The sequence below is a fragment of the Ursus arctos genome, unplaced genomic scaffold, assembly GCF_023065955.2.
Source record: "Ursus arctos isolate Adak ecotype North America unplaced genomic scaffold, UrsArc2.0 scaffold_25, whole genome shotgun sequence".
Taxonomy (NCBI): domain Eukaryota; kingdom Metazoa; phylum Chordata; class Mammalia; order Carnivora; family Ursidae; genus Ursus; species Ursus arctos.
The window spans coordinates 13,450,066-13,475,859 of NW_026622930.1; the positions used below are offsets into that span (position 1 = coordinate 13,450,066).

The 25,794-nt window shown below is 43.8% G+C and overlaps 1 protein-coding gene and 1 non-coding gene across 4 annotated transcripts in view; both read right to left on the bottom strand.

The window, feature by feature from the left end:
- TDP1 (tyrosyl-DNA phosphodiesterase 1) overlaps positions 1-25,794 on the bottom strand; it is an 87,776-nt gene that overhangs the window by 7,808 nt on the left and 54,174 nt on the right. For 2 of the 3 annotated variants that reach the window (XM_026515465.4, XM_057318475.1), the window contains 2 exons: positions 21,096-21,198; positions 8,764-8,872 (listed from right to left, as the gene is read on the bottom strand). In XM_026515465.4, the coding sequence (XP_026371250.1) occupies positions 8,764-8,872; positions 21,096-21,198 (212 nt within the window). Of the gene's footprint in view, positions 1-2; positions 8,873-21,095; positions 21,199-25,794 lie in introns of those variants that run through there. The other variant, XM_048219994.2, reaches the window with a different exon arrangement.
- LOC113267443 (small nucleolar RNA U13) lies at positions 5,654-5,757 on the bottom strand. The gene has a single exon (XR_003320790.3). It is a non-coding gene; the product is annotated as a small nucleolar RNA U13 (small nucleolar RNA).

Sequence of the window (25,794 nt, forward strand, 5' to 3'; positions counted from 1 at the left end):
GAAAAAACACATTACATATGTATAATACTTATTTGAACAGGATTACAAAAAATTCACTTAACTGATAGGATAAAACCACACATATGTCAGAGTCTACAAATTGTTAAGAACCCCCAACCTTTTTTTTTTTCTTTTAAAGATTTATGACAGTGCACATGAGCACATGTAGGGGAGACAGAGAATGAATCTCAAGCTGACTCTGTGCTGACCCCGGGGCCCAATGTGGGGTTCAATCTCCCGACCCTGAGATCATGACCTGAGCCAAAATCAAGAGTCAGACACTTAACCAACTGAGCCACCCTGGCACCCCCTTAAGAATTTCCAACAGTGGCTGTTGGCTAGGGTTCATGCTAGGACACAGTCAAGTGACCACGGAAGCAGACCAGCGGAAACCAGGGCGTACGCCCTGGCTTGCCGCTTATATTGACCAGTCACTTTGCTTCTCTCAGCCTCAGTTTCCTTCTGCGTACGTAGAGCTGTCAGGAGGGGTAAGTGAAATGAACACACATAGTGTCCTAGAGCATCCGGCAGAGAAAGAACCTCACAAAGGGCAGCTATCTTCTCTTCTAACACTAGAGAAACCAACAGGGACAGATGGCATACTGCTCTCAGCTGGACACGGTCACATATAACCAAGAGGCCCAGGGTCACCTCCATGAAATGGTTTTGTTCTGTTCCTTAAGAGTAATAACTGATGAGGCATGAAGGTCTCTGTATAATGACTGTAGACCGACGGTAAAGCAAGCAACCGCCTTAGTAGGACATAACAGAACAGAACACTGAAGACCTAGGTTCAGGTCCTGCCCTCATCCTTCTCCGCAAACTTGGGAAGACATTGGGATCTTGGCCTCGAGTTCCGCAGCTGTGAAATGGGAATTAACTACATAAGCAACCTCTCAGGTGGATTATGAAACATAAAGGAGAGGACACCTGTGAAGTTTCTGGCATGTTGCAGGTGCTCAATAAACATGAACTTTTCTCCCTTTTAACCGGGGTTTCAGAAATTGAAAAAATCTGAAATCACTACTGCTAGAATCAAAACAACTCAGAAGAACCATAATAGTATGGGTAGGGTGTAAAGACATTGCTAGGGTGAAAAATCAATCCCCACATAACTGTCCTGATAAGGAGAGCTACATCAGCTCTGAAGGGGGGAATGCTTAGAGTAGAGCAGCCACGCAGCAGGTGTGCTGAGAGGTACCATCCACAGAAGCAGCTGCTCACTGCCCACCCGCTCCTGGGGGAAGCTTTCTCCTCTTCCCGAACAGATGCAGATGGTAGCTCGGAGGGAGGATGGCCTGGCAAACAACGGGAGCCTCTCCTCCCAGCTCATGGTGTTGAGTAACGGCAGCGCAAGCATGCAAACAGCACCCAGCGGGACGCACAGGAAAGAAGGCCAAAGATGGCAACAAGTTATCAGAACCCTGTTCTCTTGTCTTTGGCCTTGAGATGGTGTGAAAGCCTGAAGCCATACACTTCGTTAAACAAGCTTGTGAGAAAGTCCTAACCTGGGCCCGTGCAACACGCTTGCTTCATAAAAGGCTGAAGGTTTGGCAGTGCTGGAGACTCCCCACAGTGCTCCACTGGCCTGAAGCAAGCACCGGCTCTCTTCCACCGGGAGCAGTCTTCTGGGGCCAGACGTCTCCCATCTTTTCCTGCAAACTGCTCTGTTGGGTGACCTCGGCTCTACTTCATCCCCATGGTAAAGGATACGCCGATCCTTGCTGTGTGAGTAGCTATTAGATTCTTCACCAGGACAGGGTTTGTGATGCAAACATCTGCCAGTCGGCTAGCAACTTCGAGACTGCCACGGCACTTATTCCTCTCCCTCACAACTAGCCAACACTGACCAAGCTAGGGAACTACTACACTGGCAAATTCTCTGGACACTCTGCTGGATAAATGACCAAATGTCTATACCTACGGGCTGATCATTTGCCATACCAGCGGAAAGGTTCACCATTACACGTTGGGAGAGAGACGCAAAAAGGCTAACGGGAAGCTAAGAAGAGGCTGTGACTGTTGTCTTTTTACCATTACAGGAAGTCAGGATTAACACTTATGGCTTAGATGAAAGCCTGTTTTAAACAATCCTCCTAAACTGTCCCAAGAAAGAAAAACTTACCTCATGAAATAGTCCTGCATATATCTGAAATACGTGTTGAGTGCTGGCTAGATGCCAGGTACTCTGCTAGACAAAGCTGAGGTCCTCTCAGTTTATAGTCCATGGAGGATAGGGTGGGGTGGGCAGACAGACAAGGAGGCAGGCCATGGTGCCGGAATTCTGAACTTTACCACATCGGCGCGGTGGTTCCCAAACCCGGCCGATGTGAGAACTGCCGGAGCATTTCCCCAGAGCTCACCTCAAGGGAGCTTGTTTCAGTCGGTCTGGGCTGGGGCCTGGCCTTACACATTCTTACCAAGCTCTAAAGGTGATCTTAACACAATCAGATTTGGGGATCAGAGGCTAAATGGGATGAGAAGCTTCTTCCTGGGATACAATGGAAGGATTTAAAACAGGAGTGTGACATGATGAGAGGTACATGGCAGCAGGGGAGATGATGTCCAGTGGGAGGGGACCAACACCAGGGAGACGAACAGGCGGTGCAGTCTAGGTGAGACACAGTGAGGCCAACATTAAGGCCATGGCAGGAAGGCTGGGGATGAGGGGAGAGCCAAAGGGTTTTAGCTCTGTGTCTATCCCATCTGCCCCCATGGTCGGTCAGTTGAGGACAACGTGCATCTGATATCTCTAACTCCAGAACTTAGCCCTCTATGGGGAGGTGGCACAGTGTGACAGTAAAGGGGGCATGGAGTTCACCTGAGTGCTTAGGTTCTTTGTAAAGTAGGGGTTATGTTAATACTGGTATCATGGGGGTAGTGAATATTCAATAAATTCAGGTCAAGTGCCCATAGCAGTTCCTGGCACGTAATATGTACTTAAAGAGTGCTAGCTGCTATAATATAATTACTACCACCCTCAACTCAGTGGGTGAGGATTATCATTAGCCTATGTGCTACGTAGGTCCTCAGGTGTTTTAACAGCTAGACAAATCCAAGTACAATAACCCGTTCTACTTAGCCAGGAAATAAGCTCTTTCCTCTAAGAATTGCCCTTGTGTTAAAAAGTTAGGACTTGACCCCCATGTCCAAACACCCATACAGACATTTACTACTGTCTTCAGGGGAACATAATATCCTACCTATAGAAGTCACTGTCACCTGAGCAATCACCTTTAATTCTTTCCTTGAATCAGGCACAGACTATTTGTATATGGTGTGTGTTGTGTGTGATCCCAAAGAGATGAACTAATGAGATGATTCCTGATGCCACTTTACTTTAGCCTACTCTGAAATCAACGAATGTATAAAAAGACTTGCCAGCTTGCAATACAAAGGAAAGCTCCAAAGTATTGTACACTGGGTTACCGACCTAGTAGAGAAGCAATCTTTGCTGATTGTGATACCAGTGTTACCTGAAACCCATTAACACTCTTCTCTGTGAAGATCTCCCATATTAATCTGTGGCTAAAAAAAGCACAAGAGAACAATCTATCCAGTGGGAGGAGGAATAATTCAAGTTGCTAAAAACCAAGTACTGATTTCAATATCATTTGACAAAATTACTTTTTTACTTTGATAATTCTAGATTTCCTTAAGGTTTCTGTTTACAAAGTAATTTTAAAAGCTAAGCTGGAAGTTTGGTGTCAGCCTTCTGTTTGTACTATGAAACAAAAAGATTTTATTAAAGGAGATGATCAAGATCATGTCTAAAAACGTTTTCTGGTTCTCTCACTAAAAAAAAAAAAATCCTCATTTCTAAAGATCTTTCAAAAACACGTCCTTGAAAATTAAGCATATCAAAAATATGCTTAAGTGACTTACTTCTTTTGCATTTTCTTTGGATTAGAAAGCTGAATCAGTCTCTGTTTCCCTTACAAAAATACTTTATGAATCGGACTCTACTATTTAGCAACAATTCTGACAGGTCTAGACTGAAGTTTATTCCTATACTATCTGAATTCAAGGAATTATTTCAAGTGAATCAAGCAGCAGGGGGAATAAACTATCTGGGAACTAATGATTTAGAGGATTATATACACTACATGTATGCTAAATCTCGATCACGTATAACTCATGTGACAACCAGGTTTTAATGACCTCTCCTACAGAGCAATTACATACACAGCTAATTAGCTTAGTTCTAGACAATTAAAAGTTAAATTCTGAAATATACTAAACCTGCAAAAGATAAACACAACTTGGCAGATACAACCTTAACCAAGTGATCAATATTGACCTCATCAGTATTCAGGCAGATGGTTATCATGTGACTCATTACATGATGCACCAAGAAAAACAACATCTCTTCTGTGGTGTTCTTGGCAAAAGTGCATAACCTGGATCTACTTATGAAGAAACAATGGACAAACCAAACATACAATGTCCCTCACCATCTATAAAATAACTGGCCTGTGTTCAGCCAAGTGTCACTATCATAAAACACACAAAAATCTTGTGGCACTATTCCAAATTAATGAAGACTAAAGAGACTGATGAACAAATGTGACATGTAACCTGAAACTTCCCTTTTGCTTATAAAGGACATTATTAGGGCAACAGATGAAATCTGAATAAATTCTGTAGATGATAGTATTGAATCAATGTTAATTCCTGATTTTGGTAACTGTACTGTGGCTATGTAAAAGAATATTTTTAAGAAATATATACTGAAGTATTTGGAGATCACAAACATTGTGTTTACAACTTTCAAAGGGATCAGAAAAAAGTTAACACGAGAAAGAAGGATTATGTAAATATTATAAAATATTCACATTTGGGGAACCTGGGTGAAGAGAAAATGGGAATTCTTTGTACTTAGAACTTTTTTCTAAATCTGAAATTATGTCAGAAAAATTCAAAGAAAAGAATACTACACTTAACTCTTGAACAACATGGGTTTAACTGCATACGTCCACTCACATGTGGGTTTTTTCCCCAATAAATATACATACAATACTCAAGTGTATTTTCTCTTCCTTATAATTTTCTTAATAACGTTTTTTTTTTCCTCTAGCTTACTTTATTGTAGGAATACAGTGTATAATACATGTAACATACAAAATACGTGTTAACTAGGTTATCAGTTTTCTGGTCAACAGTAGGCTATTAATAGTTAAGTTTTTGGGGAGTCAAAGGTTATATGCGGATTTTCAACTGCACTGGGGGGGTCAGTACCCCTAACTGCAGCATTGTGCAAGGGCCAACTGTATACATATACCATGTGTATTTAAAAGAAAAAAGAAAAAAAAAAACCCACAAAAAACCCAGATCACTTAACTAAGTCTCTGAAGCCCTGTACGTTCAATTATTCTTAAATTTGCCATATGACTTATTCTTTGAGTACAAATCAGATAGGCTCTACTTAACCTTACCTTGTTTTACCTGCTTTAAAGTGTATCAGAGAATACGAAGAATATACGCTAAAAAGGGAGTACGAAGCAGATGCCTCTGGCATATAATAGCTCAAGAGAGATCACATACTGGCCTATTTCATTCTTTTCAGGCTCAGGGTCACACAGCAAGTGGGACATATGGAAATAAGATTTAAAATGTTGGTGATTTTGCTTTATAAAAGATTTTTTTTTTCTCACGTCAGACGGGTGATGTGCCGAGGTCGTAACAAGGTTTGAGAGAGGCATGTGTCACAAATTGGCATGAACACCCAATTATCATGCTTACGAACTACAAAAGGATCTAGAAGAACTCCTTTAGAACTACAACTCCTGTCAGTCAGATGAGTTTGGTTAGGTATAACTTCTCAGGTAAAGAGTAATTGAAACTCCATAAGGCCAGGGATTTGTGTTTGTCTTGTTCACTTGTACCCAGACAGTGTCTGCACACAGTAATACACCTGTGGGGAGAACAGAGACGCAGCGAGCACTGTGTAAAGCAAGGTATACCTGCAGCTGTGTCAGTTTTGCTTTATTATTTGATCAATTTCTTGGTTTCAGGGTGTCTGGCTGGTATTTTATAATAAACTGTCCCTTGTTCTCAGCAGTGTATTTCTTTGCTAAACCTTCTATATAGTCCTCATAATAAAAAAAAAAATACCAAGATCTTCTACATGTTACAGTGGTTTGAAGATCATTTTCAAACAAAGTGCTTTTGAGATGTTCTTAACCACTCACTTTTCCAAATTTTAGTAAGACGCCTTTCTTCTAGTCCGTTGGATTCCCTCAAATGCTGGCTACATATGAACTGGTGATACTGGAGTGACTGGCATTATTCTGCATGACAATGAAGCAGTGTGGAAGGCAACACTGTACCAATAAAAAATCAAACACTCCAGTCTCTCTTGTATATATCTTTCAAAGGAAATGTATAAACCCAGAAAACTCCGCTAAACAGTGGAAAACATTCAGCTTGTTGGCCAAATAAAAGATTCATCATAACAAAGTCTAAGATACTACACAGTCATAAACTTTTAAATTCTCGGGAACGTTTTTTCTATCAGAACCGAAGAAACCTCAGGATATTTTTAAGTCTCCTCTATCTCTTTCATTCTTGCTTTCAAAGGCCTTTGGAGATCAGGATTAAGTGGAGGAGGTGGAATTCCAGCCAAGGTTCTGGGCTGGGGGTGGAAAGTCCAAGGCCAGACCACCGGAAGTCAAACTCACTCAGTCTGTTGGTCCATCCATCCATCCGTCCGTCCGTCCCCACCTCCACTAAGGTTATTTAGAACTCAGGTTTAAGGAGGAAAAAACAAAGAACACGAACAGACAGAAGGAGAAAAAACAAAGGTACAGCATAAAGGTGGAAGGATGTTTTCATCATCAGGTCCCGTGACACTGGGTGGGTTCAGGGACGGTCCTGCACAGGCCTTAGGCTCTTTTCATCAACTTGGCAAGGAGAAGGGGAGAAAATGACCACTGGTCCATTACTACATGCCAGGAATGGAACTAGATATTCTAAATAACAGAAACAACAGCTCACGATTATTGACTGCTAACTCCGCACTAGACACTGGGTTAGGGGCTTCACAGATAGCATCTTGGTTACTCTTTTCAACAAATGCTATGAAGTAGGCACTCTTACTTTCCCATTTTACCAATAGAGACACTAAGGCCCAGAGAAAGCAAATAACTGCCCAAGGTCACTTAGTAAGTTGCAAGGTTGGCACAGAGTCTCTGAAATGCGGATAAAACCGACATAATCTTGCTAGCGAAAAATGAAGATGCATAAATATACAACAAATTTAGAGGACTCAAATATACATAGCTTGGAAAGAAGGAAAAAAGAACACCTTCAGAAACTTGCTATCAATACGACTGGTTATAGCTCTAGAAAGTCACCTGCCAGAGGTAGCTGCACACTACGCAGCATGAGACTGTATGGACACATCTGACGGAGTCAATGCCATCGAAGAAACAGGTCCACTGGAAGGGGAAGGTTGGTTTACCACCAAAACCAGAAAGGGCAAGTGAGGGTGGGGGAGTAGCTAGAACCCATCTAGCACTGTCCAGGGAAGAAAGGGACCCAGTGGACAAGGCTGACTCTGCTAAGGAATCAGAGATTTTGGTATATTAATGGAGTGATGTCATTAAAACTTCCCAAACAAAAACCAAATTTTCCCTGTTCAGATTCAGAATTTATTCAAAAACCATTGACTATAATCTGGCTATCTGTGTAGGCATCTACCTTCCAAGGGAAAATATGCTGGTTGTAATAGGACCTTTTGCCATTTTAAATTAATAAGCATGTCCTGATTATTCATCTGCTCCTGTGTGAGTCTGACAAGTGTGAACTTGCCTTAAAGACAGACATTCTAGGGCTAAAAAAAGTGCAGCCCATGGAGCTGGGTCAGACCTGGGACGGAGTTGGTGCCACTCATGTCAGCCAGCTTTCCTCCAAAACACCATGAACCTGAACCAATATTCCAATGACTTTCTATTATGAAAAATACTTGGGTCACTATCTTTAAGAAAGTCATAGTCTAGGGCAGCCTGGGGATCTCCCCTTTAAGAGGATGGCAGGTGTTTGTGAAGTCAAAATTATTTTCATCAAAATATTAAGCCATGGGTGCCTGGGTGGCTCAGTCGTTAAGCATCTGCCTTTGGCTCAGGTCATGATCCCAGGGTCCTGGGATCGAGTCCCACATCAGGCTCCCTGCTCAGAGGGGAGTCAGCTTCTCCCTCTGCCCCTCCCCCCACTCGTTTTCTCAATCTCGCGCGCTCTCTCAAGTAAATAGAATCTTAAAAAAAAAATAGTAAGCTATCATTTGTCATCTTTACTTCTTGTGAATGTATAGAGGCTTTGTGACGTGACATTGCAATAGGGCAGCTCTGAGAATTCAGTGGTTTTTCATTAAACCAGATAGTAAAGAGGACTGCCTGCAAAAATTGTAAATAATGCCACCATGCCACCTTCTTCACTTTTTTTGGGAAATACTTAAAAAAAAAGTTATATATAATAGGTTTATTACTTTTACAAACTAATATAAAGAATTCTTGGTTTTGAGGTCTAATATAATAAATCTCAATAGATATAAAAACCCAAGTGAAAAGCTCCTTATGGTCCTTAATAATAAGAGTGCAGAGGGGTCCTGGATGAGAATGACCACTCTAGTGGCCCCAGACAGGGCAGCGAAGACGCCTCTGCAAACCTGCATTTCCAAAGTATTCCATGAGCCAACCTCCCACTGAGAGACCGATGGCTTCTTCTGGGCACAACACCCATCATCTCCTTTCATGTGTGTCCTACCTTTACTTCCATACAGTTCTGGAGGCAGGTCATATGGCACAGGAAAGGCGGCCGCTGGCTCCTTGCTCCCAAAGAAGAATTTCTGTTTTACTTTGAAGCTGTCCAGGCCCTGCAAACACAGAGGGCATCTATGAGTGCACCCCATGTTCTGAAAAGGATCTCAAGAAGCAATTATATCTGTATCGTACTCACAGCAAAACTGAAGTTATTTCAGAGCTATTGTCAGTATTTGATAGGTCAGATATATTTACAACTCCCCTAATCTTTCCTAAAAATAAGAGGTTCAAATTTTAAAAATTAAATCATAACAAAGTTCACAGAAGTTTAATAAAGGAAATAAAAGAGAAAACAATTTTGGATATCATAGCCCATTTCTCCTAACCGCTATGTACAGTTTGCAAGGAGTGTGTAGAAGACAGTGTATATAAATAATTTCAATATTGCTATAGTAACAGGCTGCTCACTCTGGTGTAAGAATAAAAGTTGCCTTCATGTATAATGAAAGTGTTCCAATATAATGTGATAGGAATATAAAAACAAAAACTCTTCCAGACTCACCAAAATGGAAGGTTTATTCCAAGAACTCCAGAATAGGGTATTATTTTTAGATCTTAACCAGGATACGAGTTAAAGTGCTGTATCTCAGCTGATGTACAGAATCACTACCGCCTTCTAGGACCTTTGCAGCAATGCAGGTACTTAATATGGGAGCCTCATTTTCCCCATGCCTCCACACATGGATCTCCTCTCTGGTCTCCCTCGGTGGATCATCCCAGTACCTTGTTTGCAAGTCAGTCTGTCTCTCATCCCTTCTGTCCACCCATCCACATACCCACCCTTCATATCCTAAATACCCACATATCACACAGTGCTAATGTCCTTGGAACCCATAAAAGAACTAGAACTCTAGTTCTTAGTCTTGATGATCACGTAACTGAGTAGGGGAGGCTGCTCGTGGGCACAGTGTAGGATGTGCTAAGAGTCGGAGTTATGCTGACCCGGGCTTCAGACAATCGGGTTCTACCATTGCTCTGGCATTTGGTGAGCTGCGAGAATGGCTGATACTTGCATTTGTTCATTCCACACATTATTTCTTGAGTGTCTCTTTGGTGTCAGGCACGGTGCCAGACACTGACTGCCTAAGCGTTAAGAAAGATGTCATTGTCCCTGTCCTCATGGGGTACACAGCCTAGTGGGGAGACACTGCATTTATAAAAGTGAAATAATTACATATTTGTGATAACCACTATGAAGAAAAACACAAGTACTAGAAGAGAGAATAGACCTGTTTTAGACTGGATGGGAGGGTGGATGGGAGGTCAATAGAAGTCTCCCTAAAAGAGTGACATTTTAATTAGACCCTGAAAGAGGAGTAGGGTTGGGAGAGGTGAGAGGGGAAAGAATATTCCAGGCAGAAGGAACATATCTGAAAAGATGCAGAGGTAGCAAAGAGCTTGCATGTTCCAGAAGCTAAAAACAATGGTTAGTGGGATACCTAGCCACTTATTTACTAGACCTCAATTTCCTCATTTGTAAAATCAGAATAAAGCATCTGGATGTCATCACGTTAAAATGTCTTTCACGTCAGCACCTAGTCTTGGTGCACAGCTGGTGTTCAAGCAATGCTAGGCTGCAAAAATAGAATAAAGGTGATTGCCTGCTTACTCTACAGGCTTTTCCATTAGAGCAAATCAATGTGCAAATGCTCTGTGCACGTGAAGACCTACAGAAAGGTATGGGTGATGAAGAAAGGGCCAGCACTGATGAAGATGGTGATGAGAAACAGTGAAAGGCAGTAAGTGTTGGGAATCAGTGTAAGAATGCTACACAGAAAAGGAAGAAATGCCTTTTACCAATTTTGGGATAAGACAAGGCTTTGTAGAAAACATTACAGCGGGGCCTTGAGAAATTGGTAGAATTTTGATAAGCAGAGATGGCAGGAAAGAACATCAAGGGAGACCAGTATAAGCCACGGCAGAGTTGTTAAAGCAGAGAGCAGGCACATCAGGCCCAGGAAGAGGGCTGAGAACACTGGAGAGAACCAGACAGAGAAGGTCTGAACAGGAAGCAGTGTGGGTAACAGTGGCTTGTACCTATTTAACTGGGCCCAACCCCAGGCCATAGTGACTTGGGATGGGCACATGGGCCACATCAGAGGTGTCAGGGAAGAGACCATCTTTGTGCTGAGGAGTTCATGCTTTAAGATGTGAGCCTTGAGCTGCTGGGGGCTCTCACGTACTTCAAAATGAACTATGAAAATATGGCCCAAACCCCTGGATTCAGCTCTGCCCAAAGCAAGGGACTCACCCTCTGTGTTTCCCTTTTTTCTTACGCTGAGTTAGTTATCCATCACTTATAACCCACAGCATCACAAGATCCCAGTTATTAAAGTGTATGGCCCATACTTTGATATACAGTGAGGAGTTGCAGGTTTTTGAACCGAGAAGTTCCACTATAAAGGCTTACTGGCACAGATGAGAATAGATCCAACAGGGAATTGTTAGAGCCAGAAGACTGACAGCTACTGCCACACCAATGGGAGATTGGTGAGTGAATGGTAATAGGGATACAAATATCAGCATCCTAACAAAAGGTGAGTTTCCAACGAGGCGAGTTCAGAGGAAAGTGGGGTCAGTGGAAAAGGAAGGAAATAGATTTGAAAGAGACTGAAGGAAAAATTAAAAATCAGGGATATGTGAGAGCAGAAGGAAGGGGGCAGGGAGACCAAGGGAACCTGAAAGGGGACACTGTAGTCTGCCTCCTCACCCCCACTTCCTCCTACCCTGTGGAGGGCTGCTGGGCCATCTCCACAACAGTCAACACTGGTGCCCCTACTCACAGCTTACCTTCAACAAATTCTGGATCGGAGGATAATCTTACGCTCTTCCTTGTGCATATCACTTATTTGCTATGTGACTCGAGGTAAGTTACTTAACCTTTCTGGGCCCGAGTTTCCTCATCTATTAAATGGCATGCTGACAGTAAGTTACTTAGAACAATGACTCGCACACGGATGTAAGTTAGTGTAGTATGTACACCCTGGATGTTCTTGTGATGAAATCACTCCTATTTTACAAGGGAGGAAATAAAATGGAGGTTAAATAGTTGCCCAAGTCCATACAGCTATTAAACAGTAAGGCTGGAAATCAAGCTCTGCCTTTCTGATTCTTAGTCTTCTGTTCCTTCAACTAAGTGAACAAATAGTCTCATATCACCCACCAGGAGCCACAACAAAGGAAGAAGTCCTTGAAAATTTAAGAGGTAATATTAAAGCAGACCAAATCAGGAGGAGCCAAATTCTCGAAACCCCGGTTCTTGACATTTGTGAAAGAGGCCAGAGGTTGGGAAATGATGTCATTTAATGACTATTAAATAACTTAGGTGGAGTTTCAGACAAAAACAACTTCCCTCTTCTCTGGCTCCTAGTCTAGTTCTGTTATTCTCAAGCAAATCATCGCAAAGGATGGAGAGTCTTTATGGCCTGGCCTAGATCTGATGCCCCAACATGCTTTGGCACGCGCCTGTTCTGTGGTGTCTTACTTCACACAGAAGAAGCTTTGAGCCCTCCATGTCTGACAGGAAGCAATATGCTTTCCTGAATGCCATTTCTGATCTAAATTCTAGGGTATTATGGGGGGGGGAAAAAAAGAAGTACCACTTTTCCCTTCAATCTGGATGTCAAATAATTTGAAGCTGTCGTCTAATTATCATTATTTATGTATCAGAGTGGTATCACTTGGCATTTTATAAAACAGAGGAAGGCACCCTCCCAGGCACAGATAAGTAAAAAGACAGTTAAGACAATATATTTATAAAACACTAGGTGAGAGGGTGGACATCTATCACACTTGAGAAATTACTGGCTTTTCCCTTCATCAGCTCTGGAAGGATAAGAGCTGTTACTGCCATGACAGATTAAGTTTAGCGGCTTACCTCAATCACAGAACAAGAAACATGTTCAAATCTCAGAGATATCGTTTATTTTTTAGTTGCATCCAATTAGCATCCTCAAGCAGTAAAACCTTACACAAGGTATCACGTTTTCCTGGGCAAAATGGTAATGACAGTGAGCCTTCTAGAAGAAGCACACTTAATCAAAGATGAAATCAAAGATGGACTCACTGACAAGAAAGTGAAGTACAGGGAGGTGGCTGTCTTGTCCTCCCTATAAGGCGGCATATGATCAACTGTGCTTCCAGGTGGGGGCTTAAGAAAAGCTTCACGGAGGAGAGTAAGCCCAAGAGGCCCAAGAAGGGTGGGTTTCTGATAAACAAAGGGCTCTGTCAATGGGGGGGAGTGCACTTAAGAAGAAAAAGGAACAGCATCCCATCACCATGGGTGTGAGGTCAAGATTTTGACCTCTGCCTTCCACCTTCTGTTGAACTGCTTGATCTACGAGTTGGTGCTGCTACTGCTCAGTACTTGCCAGTGCCAGGCACCGCTTCAACAATTTACAGGCAAGAACTCTCAGTTCTCAAACGATGCTACAAAGTTATTAGTGACTGCCCTGTCCCCACTTCACACTTAAAAAAGGAAGCCTATGGAAGTAATAGCTCCAAAGCCTAACCGCTTATAAACAGGACCCCAACTCCATCGTCATTTTGGCTCCTCTAGCACTGTGTGCTCCCAGACAGTTCCTTTGCTTGGTCCCCGGTATCTCTCCAATACTTCTACGTTCTCCTTCCACATGACTTCACTTTCTAATGGAGGCGAAGAACAGTAGCACAGGATCACACAACTAGTAAGTAGCAGTTGTACCACTAGTGCCCCAGCGCACCTTGCCCGCTAACAAGCACTCACAGGTGACTGGAGCACTGGCTGTGCAGGACACGTTGGGGGAGGGGTGGGAACAGAGGCTGGGGGGCATGCTGTTCTAGGTCACGCCCTGCTGTCACACAAAGGATTCTGGATGTCGTCTCGTGGGCCACGAGGAGACACTGCAGGTTCACAGGGGAATGCAGACCCTGGCAGGTGGGCAAGAGAGCTTCAGAAGTGTAGCAGCAGCCAAGATGGGGAGGGCAGAGATGGAATTAGTCTAGGGAAGGAGAAGACAAAGACCTACAGCAGCAGGCAGCAAAATTCTTGCTAGGGCAGAGGGGACAGGATGTGGCAACTGGATGTGGATAGGAAAGAGGAAGGAGTAGAATGCCAGAATGGGGCTGAGTGGGAGAACATGAAAGCTTAGAGGAAAACTCCACGTGAAACAGTACTGCCCAGCTGTAGCCCCGTGGGAAACCCTGAGTACCCTCAACAGATGGCCGGGGGTCAGAAGTGGTGTGAGAGGGTCAAGGCGGCGGCTCTTGTGAATTTCATTAGTTCTTCCAGCCAGAGCCACAGTCATGATGAGAGAGCAAATACATGTGGTATATATCAATTCTGGCAACAAAAGATAATAAAATAGCTTAACCAGAACAGAGAAAAGAGACTGTAAGAGACAAAGTTCTTGTGCATTTGACTGAAGCATTTTTGATTCTAATGACAGAAAAGAGAAGCTGCCATCTTAGGGGTAAACACATCAAGGGCTCAGAAGGAGCCAAGGTGCCCCTCAGCCCTAAGGCAAGCGTAGGAAAGCTCAGGCTACCCTTGTCTGGAGGAAACCATTTTGGACATTGACCCAGGATTCTCAGATTGTCGTGCACATTAACTCCCAGAGGCAGGAGTAGCTGTAGTCCACAAAGTACAAGGCAGGCTCAAGTCCAGGACTAAGTCAGTGCCTGACAAAGTATGTGCTCCATAAACACCAAAATGCATGAAGTTCAAATAGAAAACTTGCCTCTCCCTGATATACTCACAGACGCCCAAGGACTTGGAATAGAGCTACTAATCTTTGAAATTGTTGGATCTTTCCTATATTCAAATTTTTCTGAACCTAAATGAATTAGAGTCATGCACAAGTTAAATACACTCAAATGGGAGCGCCTGGTGGCTTAGCCGTTAAGCGTCTGCCTTCAGCTCAGGTCATGATCCCAGGGTCCTGGGATCGAGCCCCACATTGGGCTCCCTGCTCGGCAGGAACCCTGCTTCTCCCTCTCACACTCCCCTTGCTTGTGTTCCCTCTCTCGCTGTCTCTGTCAAATAAATAAAATATTAGTAAAATAAATAAAAGTTAAATACACTTAAACGGACAAACCCAACAAAAATTATATACTTGATATATTGGTATTAGACCTCAAAAGAAGTCTTTAAGCACCTGTGTAACAATAGCTAAGTGAAATGTACCCTTGACATTAATCCCCAAAGCTCCCCAAAGTGTTCCCAAACACCGCATGGCTCTAACAGCAAGTTAGGTTCACTTGAGATGGTATGTTTATGGATTCATTCATTTAAAAGCAGAAAAAAATGCGAACAAATCAAAGTTTGGTTACCAGAGACTTTGCTTCCAGACCAAGCCCAGAGATTTCAAATGGCCTCTTTATTATGAATGAAAAATGGTGGCTCCCCATCTACTATTTTCAGGCCACAGAGAACATCCCTTCATGCAACCATTGCATTGGTTCCTGAGTGACAGGTCCTTATTATGGCTGTCGGAAGTGCAGAGCTGAGGGGCCTTCTAGGTGACTGCCTCAGCAGTGTCTGAGACTCTTCATTCTGGGCACCAAACTCAACTGTTGGCAAATGCTAACCTCAAGTCAGTGTTCCGGAACACAAGGATCAGGATGGCCTACCGGGGAAGGACAACAGTGGCAACTCCAGTTGCTGATCGCTCAGAAACGTGGGAGTTTTGGACATGGAGCTCTGCTAAGAAGCACAAAGGTGGGCTGATCTCAAGAAACCGGATTCTGGATGATGTCCAGTTAGAGAAATGATTACAGAACTGGGTATTAAGTAGTCTATTTGGCAAACTTGTAACCAAAAACATTAAAAGGCATGTCTTACTAGCACTGAAGAGGAAACACAAAGCCTCATTTTATAACAAACCGTGTTCTCATTAGTAACCTTTTGGAGACTAACAGATACAGAAATTTTAAGAACATCTACTAAACAGAGAGGGATTGGCATTTGCAAGTATCGCAACAGACTGAGCACATGCACGTGCTTTAATTTCAGCAAGGCAGGTGAGCAATTCTATATTGCAAATTGCTTACAAACATATTTGAACACCTACTACACACAACACCCACTGGGCTAAATCCATGTGGTGTCCAGAGCCATTGTTCTCCACATTTGCTCTCCTCACAGAAAGGACAGTGTGTACTCTAGGAACTGAAAGGAAGCAACACCAACTAAGAGATGTGCCAAGCCCCAGTAGAAAGCAGCTCACAGTTCAATCAAGGAGACACACAAGTAAATAATAATACAAACGATATGTGATTAGCCTACATTCTAGAAAGCTGTGGGATGCAGAGGAGGGGCACCTGGACTGGAGATAAGGGAGACAGGTGGGTTTAGGGGTATAGGGGTCCTGTTCCTGATATAGATTAAGGCTGATGAATGATGGCATTATGGTCATTGGGTATCCACTCGACTGGGCCATCAGATACCAGATGACCGGTTAAACATCACTCACTCTGGGGGGGGGGGGGTGGGGAGGGTCTCTGAGGGTGTTTCTGGATGAGAGTAGGAAATGAGCCAGTGGACTGAATACAGCAGACTGCCTCTGACCCCCCAATGTGGGTGGGTATCATCCAATCTGTTGAGGGCCTGACTAGAACAAAAAAGCTGAGGAAGGGTGAATTTGCCCTCTGTTGGCTGGGACATAGGTCTTCTCCCAAACTTACATTGGGACTGAAAGCATCAACTCTCCTGATCCTCAGACCTTCAGACTCTATAGCTGGTGAAATTACATCACTAGCTCTCCTGAGTCTCTAGCTGGCAAAGGCTGGGACTTCCTCGCCCCAAAGTCATGTGAGCCAATTCCTCACAATAAATCTCTCTATATGTATCTATATATCTTATTGGTTCTGTTTCTCTGGAGAACACAGATGGGCTTGACTCATAATAGGAACTAGTTCTGTATGGCCGAACATAAGGGCCAGGAAACAGAGAGAAGTGGTCAGGCCCAAAGAGTCAGGAGTCACGGCATGAAGAGAAAAGTAGGCCATGCCAAGAAGTCTGGCTTCTATCTTACAAGATTTGAAAGTGGATGACATGACCTGATGTATGGTCTACAAAAACACTCCGGCAGCCGGTGGAGAGCAGCTTGGAGCTGCCTTGGGAAGCATGGTGGGAGGATACTACAGCAGGAGTTGACATGCCCTGGACACAGTGGCAGCAGGAATGGCCAGAAGTGACCAATTATCAGGCAGCATTATGCAGCAAAACTTGGGTGTAAAAGAGTGGCCAGAGATGACTTTGTACACTTTGAGCTAGGACGGTGGGGTGATAATAGTAATCATTAATCAAATTTTTATAATAGTATGGCTTAAGTGATGAAGATGATTTTGGTGAGATTTACAAGGCCCATATCCTCAGGTACCTTTTGAATAATATAACTTGAATTGTAATTGGAAGAGTATCTTATAAGCTTCAAATTATTTGAAAATTGGCCCGATGACATCACTAATCTTGCTGAAAAAACGGGGCTTTCTACTGTCCACGTGGGACGAAGTGCAATTTCACTGGGTCCTGCTTGCCTGTCTCCTTCAGAACAGGAGTCCAACCTCGAAGTCTATGGCCCACATCCCAGCCCCTTCCCAGGCACACAGAACGGCCTGCTGCTCCTCAAGTATAACACGCACTGGTCTGACTGGAAGCCTCATCTCCCTTGATGCAGCGTTAAGCTCATAACTCGGTTTTCAAGATCCAGGTCAAACGTCATCCCCTTACAGAAGCCTTGCGCAGGCCCACCAGGCAGATTACGTGCTCCCTTTCTCAAAGTCCTTACACTGTGTATCACCTACACCACAGTTCTCATCACATACTATAATCCATGAGCTTCATGAGAAAGAAGACTCCATCTCGTTCCTCCTCCTGTTCCCAGGGCTACTGAACTGGAGGCACGGGGAGCTGGTGGAGCTGAACTGGAGGCACTGGGAGCTGGTGGAGCTGAACAGGGTGACTTTGAGGTCATTCCAGGCAGGCTGGAATGTTCAGTGACGAGTCTGGGAGACATCCGAGGAGGGAGCCGTGGAGTTGTGCTGGACAGTCTCTCCTTCAGAAGCTAAGTGTCTCATTCTGTGTTCGAATTACCTCAGCAAAATGACAAATCACCTCAAGGCAAAGATCTTTGGGTTGCCCTGAGTCAAAACCATAAATGTTAACTCTGTGAAGAACAAGCAAAGGTCCACTGGTTTTCCAGAAGCTTCACTTATCAGTAAGTGACACAGTAGCTTAAGGACAAAGTCTCCTCTGTTGCAAAATTTCTTGACGTGGTTTTATGCAGACTGATAAAACACCCATCAACTCACTTGTGGGTGATACCCTCACGCAGTAGCTACCTGTGGGATGGCTTCCTAGCCATCTTCCCTTCTCTGGGAAACAGGCCCACTATCATAGGACAGGGTCAGGGCAGCGCAGAGGTGTGAAAAGCAGACCGAAACTTGAGCAGTCCTTAAATGCAAATGGCTGGCAAATGAGGGGACAAGCCGCTGTGGAGGTATCACCAGTGGCAGCCACCCAGACAGGTGGTATACTGCTGAGGTCCCCAGGGCTGGCCCAGCTCCACCCCTCCCAAGTCTCCGCTGTGCCACTGATTCCATGACATGCCTTTCAGCAGCTTTTCAGAAAACTACCTCCTTCTGCGGGCTTATACAAGCTCAAGTTTGTTTCTGTCAAGAGCAATGAAAAGGACCTGAATACCCACTTTCAGCCCTTTGGGTTCTGCTCACTCACGCCAGTTACTTCTCTCCCAGTCTTGGCACCTGGACATCTCTCAACGAAAGTGCCTTTTTAAAATGACCTTCTTGCTCAACTTGACTAGTAGGTTCCTTGGGAGGAAGAGGTCAAACACTTTTTAAGATTTGAGAGAGAGGGAGAGATAAAGAGAGAGAGGTGAGGAGGGCAAGCGGGGGAGGAACAGAGAGTCCCAAGCAGACTTCCTGCCGAATGTGGAGTCTGACATGGGGCTCGATCCCACGATCCTGAGATTATAACCCGAGCCCAAACCAAGAGTCAGACACTCAAATGACTAAGCCACCCAGGCACCCCAGGTAAAATACTTCTGTGTCTTGTCTACACACCTCATTTTGGCACCCTGCCCAAATAATTTATGGTTCAGTGAAGGACACAGACAGTTCACCCAGAAAAGAGAACGTCTGACGAGACAGTGACGGTTTTGAGTCTTTACTAGTGTTATGGAGGAAGCCTGCTTTAAAGCACTGTTCTAGGATCTGTATCTGAAGACATGCCAAGGAACCTGGATTGCTGGATAAAACGCTATCTTTTTAGTCACTACATTAATTACATGGTCACTGTGCTTGGAGGTTCACTCTTGAATCTTATCAGCATACCATGGAAGGACGGAATCCATTTTTAATATTCTTGCCTGATAGTCTTTATAAATAACTGAATCTCTTATCTAGAATGTACTGTAATGGAGCTCTTTCTTATTCCAACAGTATAGAAGAGTCTAATTTGGGGATTCTAAATGATTATGCCTATTTTTTCCTCTATTAGCTGTCTCTAATGTACAGATAGAAATAGAATCAGAAGTAAAAATTAGCTTAGCAGGGTCTAAAGGACCTGAAGTGCAATATACGTTTTTCCTATTACCATTTTCATGATGAGGCATCGAGTCAGAACAGTTAGAAATGTCTAGAATTTTGCAAATGTGGACAACAAAAGCCAAACAAGAGGGACATGGAATTTATTCCTTAAGCTAGGAAATAATCCTGACCTTAGTTCACAGCTATGGTCACTACAGTCACACCAAATTACTATTATTACCCTAGTGTTATGAATTTACTATTTCCCTGTGATAAAGCTGAAAGATCACAGGAAGGATCAGTTAGAGATGGTGGCTTGAGGGCTGGAGCCCACTCAGCTGTGGAACCCTAGGGAAGTCACTTCCTTGTCTATAGCAAAGGGGGAACCATCGGTCTCCAAGGAAATGGAGGGGGCAGCTGTAAGCAGCGTTAGGATCTGCTCTGACTCTGAAGGAAAGAAACAAAAAGTGCTAGAATTTCATGATTATTACCCTTAGGAGAAACTTATTTGACAGTTATGTAGCAAAACCCTCTGAATTGTAGAAGAAAAGGATGGAGAAAGATTAAGGTAGGAGGGAGAGAGGGAGGGGGAGAAGGAGGGAGGGAGGGAGGGAGAGAGGGAGAGAGAGAAAAGGACTTTTCACCAGAGTGTAGAGGGGAGGGATAGTGAGGAAGACCGCCAAGCTCGGGGGGAGGTGCTCTCTGGCACGCCTTCTGACTATGCCGACAAGTCACATGCGTCTGGACTGAAGCCTGAGGATAAGTACACAGCACTCCCTTAGCTAAATATTCTGGTCTAGTCCAAGCGGTTTACAATGGAGCTGCATCATGTGTGTGTTTATCAGAAGTTCAACTATAGCAGGTGGCAAAAAAAAAAAAAGCATTAACCACTTCATCGTGTGGGCTGTTCTGACTGCATTCCACCGAATGTGTGAGTGAATGTGAGAGGCAAGATAGGTGGTCTTGGGGTCTGTGTGCCCCTCAGAGTGGGAATGTCTCTCTGGGCCAAGAGTGGTTTTAGTGTTTAGAAATCAGAAGGCCTGTACAGCTAGTCCCTACATTAAAAAGCAGCCATACTGTCCAGTGTTCAGCTGCAGAAACTGAGAGCTGCTCCAAGCTGGGAGACAAGCTGGGCTAGACGCCTCAAGAGAGAGACACAGCTTCCAACTTGGTGTGTTTCTAGGGGGCATACCAGTGACTCTGGTCGCACAGATTCTCTGTGACCTTCTGAACTCCTTTTCAAGCAGATGTTGTAAGCTTCCTTGCCTCCTGACTTACACTCATGCCACTTCCAACATGGGATGCCCTTCCCTCTCCTCTCCGCCCACCTTAAACTCTAAGCATTCTTTCCTCTCGCCCCCCCAAATTTTCTAGCTTCCAAAGACCTCCTCCAAAGGAACATCTTGCTCTTGGCTGACTCATCCCTTTGGTGACCTGTCACTACCATCTTGTAATGAATCTTAACAATATTTAAATCCTGCGAAACATGTGATTAACTTTACCCAACGCAATTACCTTCAATCTGTCATCAGGTACGCTCCCTGAGAGCAGCAATCTCACGGCACTCAGAATAGTGAGTGCTAAATATATGTTAGCACAGGCCAGCAGTTGAGAGCGCAGGCTCTAGGTTAGAACTCTGGCCCTGCTACCTCCTGGCCTTGGGCAGGTCATGATGATCAAAGGAAGAGAACATAAAAATCCAACTCGTTTCACGTGTGACCACTCAGGCAGGTTCAAATGTGAACTTACAAATGCTGACGGCAGGAAAAGGACCCCAAGCTCATAGGAACGGATCATCAGCTGGGTGCCGTTCTTCTCTAATGCTCCCCAGGCGGCCCTGGAGAGATTTGCGCTGCAGGACAAGGACAGAGAAAGGGCTGACTCAGTGAGGCATTTCAGCTCAGGTCAAACTTTCACAGCTGCGAGAGCATCGGTCAAAACCACAGATAGCTGCAATCACACTCATTCAGTTTTTGGCAGCATTGTGCATTTTTAAGAAACAGAATACTAAATCCTGCTGTGCTATAATCCCCAGGATTTAGCTAATTGTTAATTTGGGGCAGCTTCACCCTTATCTGCGTTCCCTGCCCCCCCCCCCAGGACAGCTATTAAAATAATTATCCTTTTTGGATTTTTTTCCCCCTCTGTCTAAAGCCCTTTCTTTTCATGACTGGTGTAGCCAGGAGGTCTGATTTTGTTATTTACTAAACTAGCATTTAAGAAAAAAACTATGTTAATATGATCTTAGGTAGTATCCTTAAGCTTCACACTTCTTTCTTCTGCCCTTGGTTTTGGGCCAGGAAATACTAAATTCTACTTTCAATCTAAGGAAAACAGAGGAGGGCAGTAGACTGGCATTTGTATCCAAAAAGAAACGGTGTGTTTGGAATCCTGTTTCATATAGGCAGAGAGTCGCAGGTATGCCTAAAAATCACAGGATGAAGCAGAAGGAACGAGCCCTGGAACTGACCAGATGGGAGGCACCCAGATGCAGTCGGGATGCCTGGGGACAGACCTAAGCTCTGAGGCATCAGCTCTAGAAACATGCTCTCCTGCACCAAACCAGGCTGAGAACCCTCACCCACCAGTTAATTAACATAAACCCACCATAATGTTTTTTTATTTCCAATGAGGCACACCCAAATTCTGTTTTTAGAATAGGAAATATTCTCAGCTACTCAGACCCTTACAGCCCGACTTCAAGGACAATGGAATTATTTCAAAATTTGTTCACTGGGGCATCAAGTATTCTTCTGAAGCAAGTACTGAACTGGCGTCACAGGAATCACAGAATCAAAGAGAGCCAGTCACCAAGAAAAGTGAAAAGTATGACCTCTGTTCAGGGTCCTATGGGGATAGACAAGGACTATGGAAATCAGAGCTAAAAAAGTGCTAAAACAGTTAAGCTAATAACTTTATATGGACAGACCTGCCTGCCTTCTTTCATGGACCATCCTGAGAACAACAAATTCTACTTTGTTGCTCAAGGGCTACAATCATGAACACCACCATCTGTGATGGAGCTCAAGGATGGAAAATGCAGGGGAAGTGGGGAAGTTCACAATAAAGTGGTACTATGATGCTAGAAAAAACTGTTTCCTTTAGAAGTCCAAGAGGATAGCTTGTTTGTAGGTCTCTCACGCATTAGTAAAAGATAGTGACCTCCTGGGCAAAGGCACAGGTCTAATGGCACAACCAACTAGTTAGCGTGAGGTGGAAGCAGTCTCTCGTTGAATATATCCCCCACTTTCTAGGTTACCGCCTGATTGCTCCCTTGACTTGTAACAGCTAACCATCATACACCAGAGGTACTTTCTGGAAGGCCTGTTTCCATTCTTCACTAGTCATTTCAACGTTCCAAGACCGAAGGGCTTATTCCAAGGTAAAGATCATTGGAGACCACGAAGACACCTCTTCAGATTGTTTCTTCTAATCCCTCCTTTGTATTTATAGCATCGAATAAAATCCTAAGCATCTGGAACAATAAACTATATTCTAAGTAATTATACTGAAAGTCACTTGTAAGCTGTCTAGGTGATAAATCAGTATTCCTTGAAAGAGCACCTTTAATGATTCTTTGTATCTGAACACACTTTGGATCCCTGGTACCCAGGGCAGCCAGGACAAAGGGGTATTTTTCCCAAACTCCAGCCCCACCTGCAGTGTGTGTGATGTAGACGGGCACCTACAAGTGTCTGGCAGAAACCCAGTGTCTTGTGAGGTACAGTGACAACACAGGGCTGCTTAGGACAAGTTCTTTTACTCCCAAAACTCCAAAGGAGTTCTATTTTTTCTCTTCCATTCAGGATCTAGGTCTCTTGCTGGTCTTGGCTTCTAGCTATGGCCACTGCTGTTACTCAGGTTCACTTCTACCCTGTTCCCTATCCTTGTTCTTTTGGTTTTCTTCTGCCTCCTGCTGGATGGAGCTGCTCTCTCCTCTGCCAGTGCTCGGGTCTGTTTTGCTGTTGTTGCTGGGTGTCAAATGATGCTTCATCAGAGAGGGCTGGGATTTTAAAATTTATTTTCTATCCTTTAGGGGTATGGGAGGATTCTGAAAGTTGGAGGATTCCAGACGGTGGGGTCCTGGAAGTCCAAAGTTGTACTGTCCCACAGAAACTCTGCCCACGCTGCTAAGTAAGGTGAATAAAACGGTTTCTCAGAAACAGGTGTGTGGCAGTCATGGTTCAACCAGAGAAGCAGAACCACAAGAGGAATGTCTATGAAACAGAATATGTATTAAATTTACAGGAATTTAACTTACGTAATTGCAGGAGCTTCTAAAGCCTCTAAGGGCCATCTTTGCCCTGAAGCTGGAGTTTGAAGTCTGCAGGGCTGGCAGAAGCCAGGAAAGATGCATATACAGCTAGAGCCACAAGCTAGAACCAGAGGCAACAAGCTGAAGCCACAAGTAGAGACTAAAACCATGTTTGCTTGTGTTGCCTCTGGCATTGGGGGGCGGGGGTGGGCGCAGTCTGTGTACACATACCAGGTGAGGCCAGGGTTTAGAGGAGCTAAAACAGGAAGCTGCAGCGGGTGCAGAAGCTGCCGGTCACACTGCTGCCTCTTGCCAACAACATGAGCTGACTCAAAAGGACAACGCTTACGTTATAAAAAGGGCTGCCACTTCACCTGTGCCCTTCAAATCTCCAAAAAGAATCTCCTCTGGGGCCCACTCCAACCAGAAACATACAAGAAAGGGAATTCTGGAAAACGTGGTTCAGCCTATGCATACTGACACATTACAAAGCCACCACAAGATAGGATTTTTTTCTTGAGCCCCCAGCTAAGTGGACCAATGGTCAGTTACTGAACTAGGCAATTTATAGGCCCCTTAATGACAAAGAGCTCAACTGGTAGTAGATGACCCTGACATAGCTTGTAAAGCATGCCTGCTAATTAGAGACCCGAACTCAGTCCAGAATATGGAAATTTCGTCCAAAGTTGAAACCTTTAAGAGTAAATTTAAACTGATAAGGTGTAACAAAGTTCAAGGAAAGCTCAGGAAAGCATAAGGATGCCACCTAAGTAAGGTCCACGGAAAAGACAGATGTTAAGAAAAGATCCCTCACCCCTAATCGGGAGAGAAGATTTCTGTCCTGACTTCCCCATTAACAGCAACATGCTAACACACTCTTCTTCCCAGGCATAGTTTCTTGTTCCTAGAATGAGGGAGTTTTGGCCAATGTGGCCATAATCCGTTTCTGGATCACAGTCTACAATGACTAGAGACATCCACATCCTAACTATATAGGTGCCCTCCCCCTACATATTCCAACCAGAAAGATTAAGTCCATGATACTCACTGGGAGCTCACTGCTGAGGACTGTTTACCTGAATGTTCATGGTAATGTGTTGGGGAAACAGACATACAAGAAAGAAGGGAACAAGGAAGAGGACCTGGGCCCATCTGGCTTCATGCATCTTTAAAAGTTTAAAGTCTGGTAACATCATCTGCCAACTCCAACCCTGGCCTGAGCACCTGTTTGAGCTGTTCATTGAGTTTACTTGTAAGATTTAAAAAATTTTTATTTATATAAAATTTTACTTGAAGTATTATAGTTGACATATTAGTTTTGAGTTTACAGCAGTGATTTGACAATTACATCCATTACAAAATGCTCACCACTGTAAGTACGAGTTTTAAGACTTTGTTAGAAGGTGTACAAAACCACAAGGATGACGGTTATGGGAACATGTGTCCACGGAAAAAACATTTCTTTCATCCTGAGTACTTAATCTAGGCAGCAGCTGCACAATGAGTGCAGACATGGCTAACAGACTGAGCTTTTAGCCACATCTCTTAGAGGACCGGGGGTGGGGGTACAGATACTTTCACAGACAGATGCAATAAACAGAACGTTGGCAGTAGATGTGAGAGAAGATGTAGACAGAGCAGCTGTGTGACGAGGAGGGAAAATGATTAACTCTAGCTAATGCTGCTGTCACCTCATCCTAAAATCTGGCAGGCAGTATGCCTGTCTTTCTCCCCTTCCCCCTCTCCTCTCCCCTCCCCGCCCCCATGCAGTTATTTTCCATTTTGCATTTGCTGGTTTTCTTGTATTGCTCTTGGACTCGGTTTCTTTATGCATTGAAAAATAGTTTCACAAGTGATATGGAAAGATACTCCCTGTGAAAGATTCAAGTTGTATATAGGTATACACAAGGAAATAATCTTTAATTTTGATGGGTTTTCCCTCTAAAACATCTTTCCTGTTTAGACGATCACCAACAATGTATAAGAGACTCTTCTTGGATCCTTGAGAAGACTGGATGGATAATATCTATGAAAATTTTTGCTAACCTAATAGGCAAAATAGTTCTCACTTAACTTTCTCTGATTAGTGGTGGTCAGTGTTTTTAAATGTATTTATTAGACGTCTAGGTTTACTTCTGTGAGTTAACCATCTTAAAATTATGTTACTTGTCTTTTTTACTGATAAGAAGTATG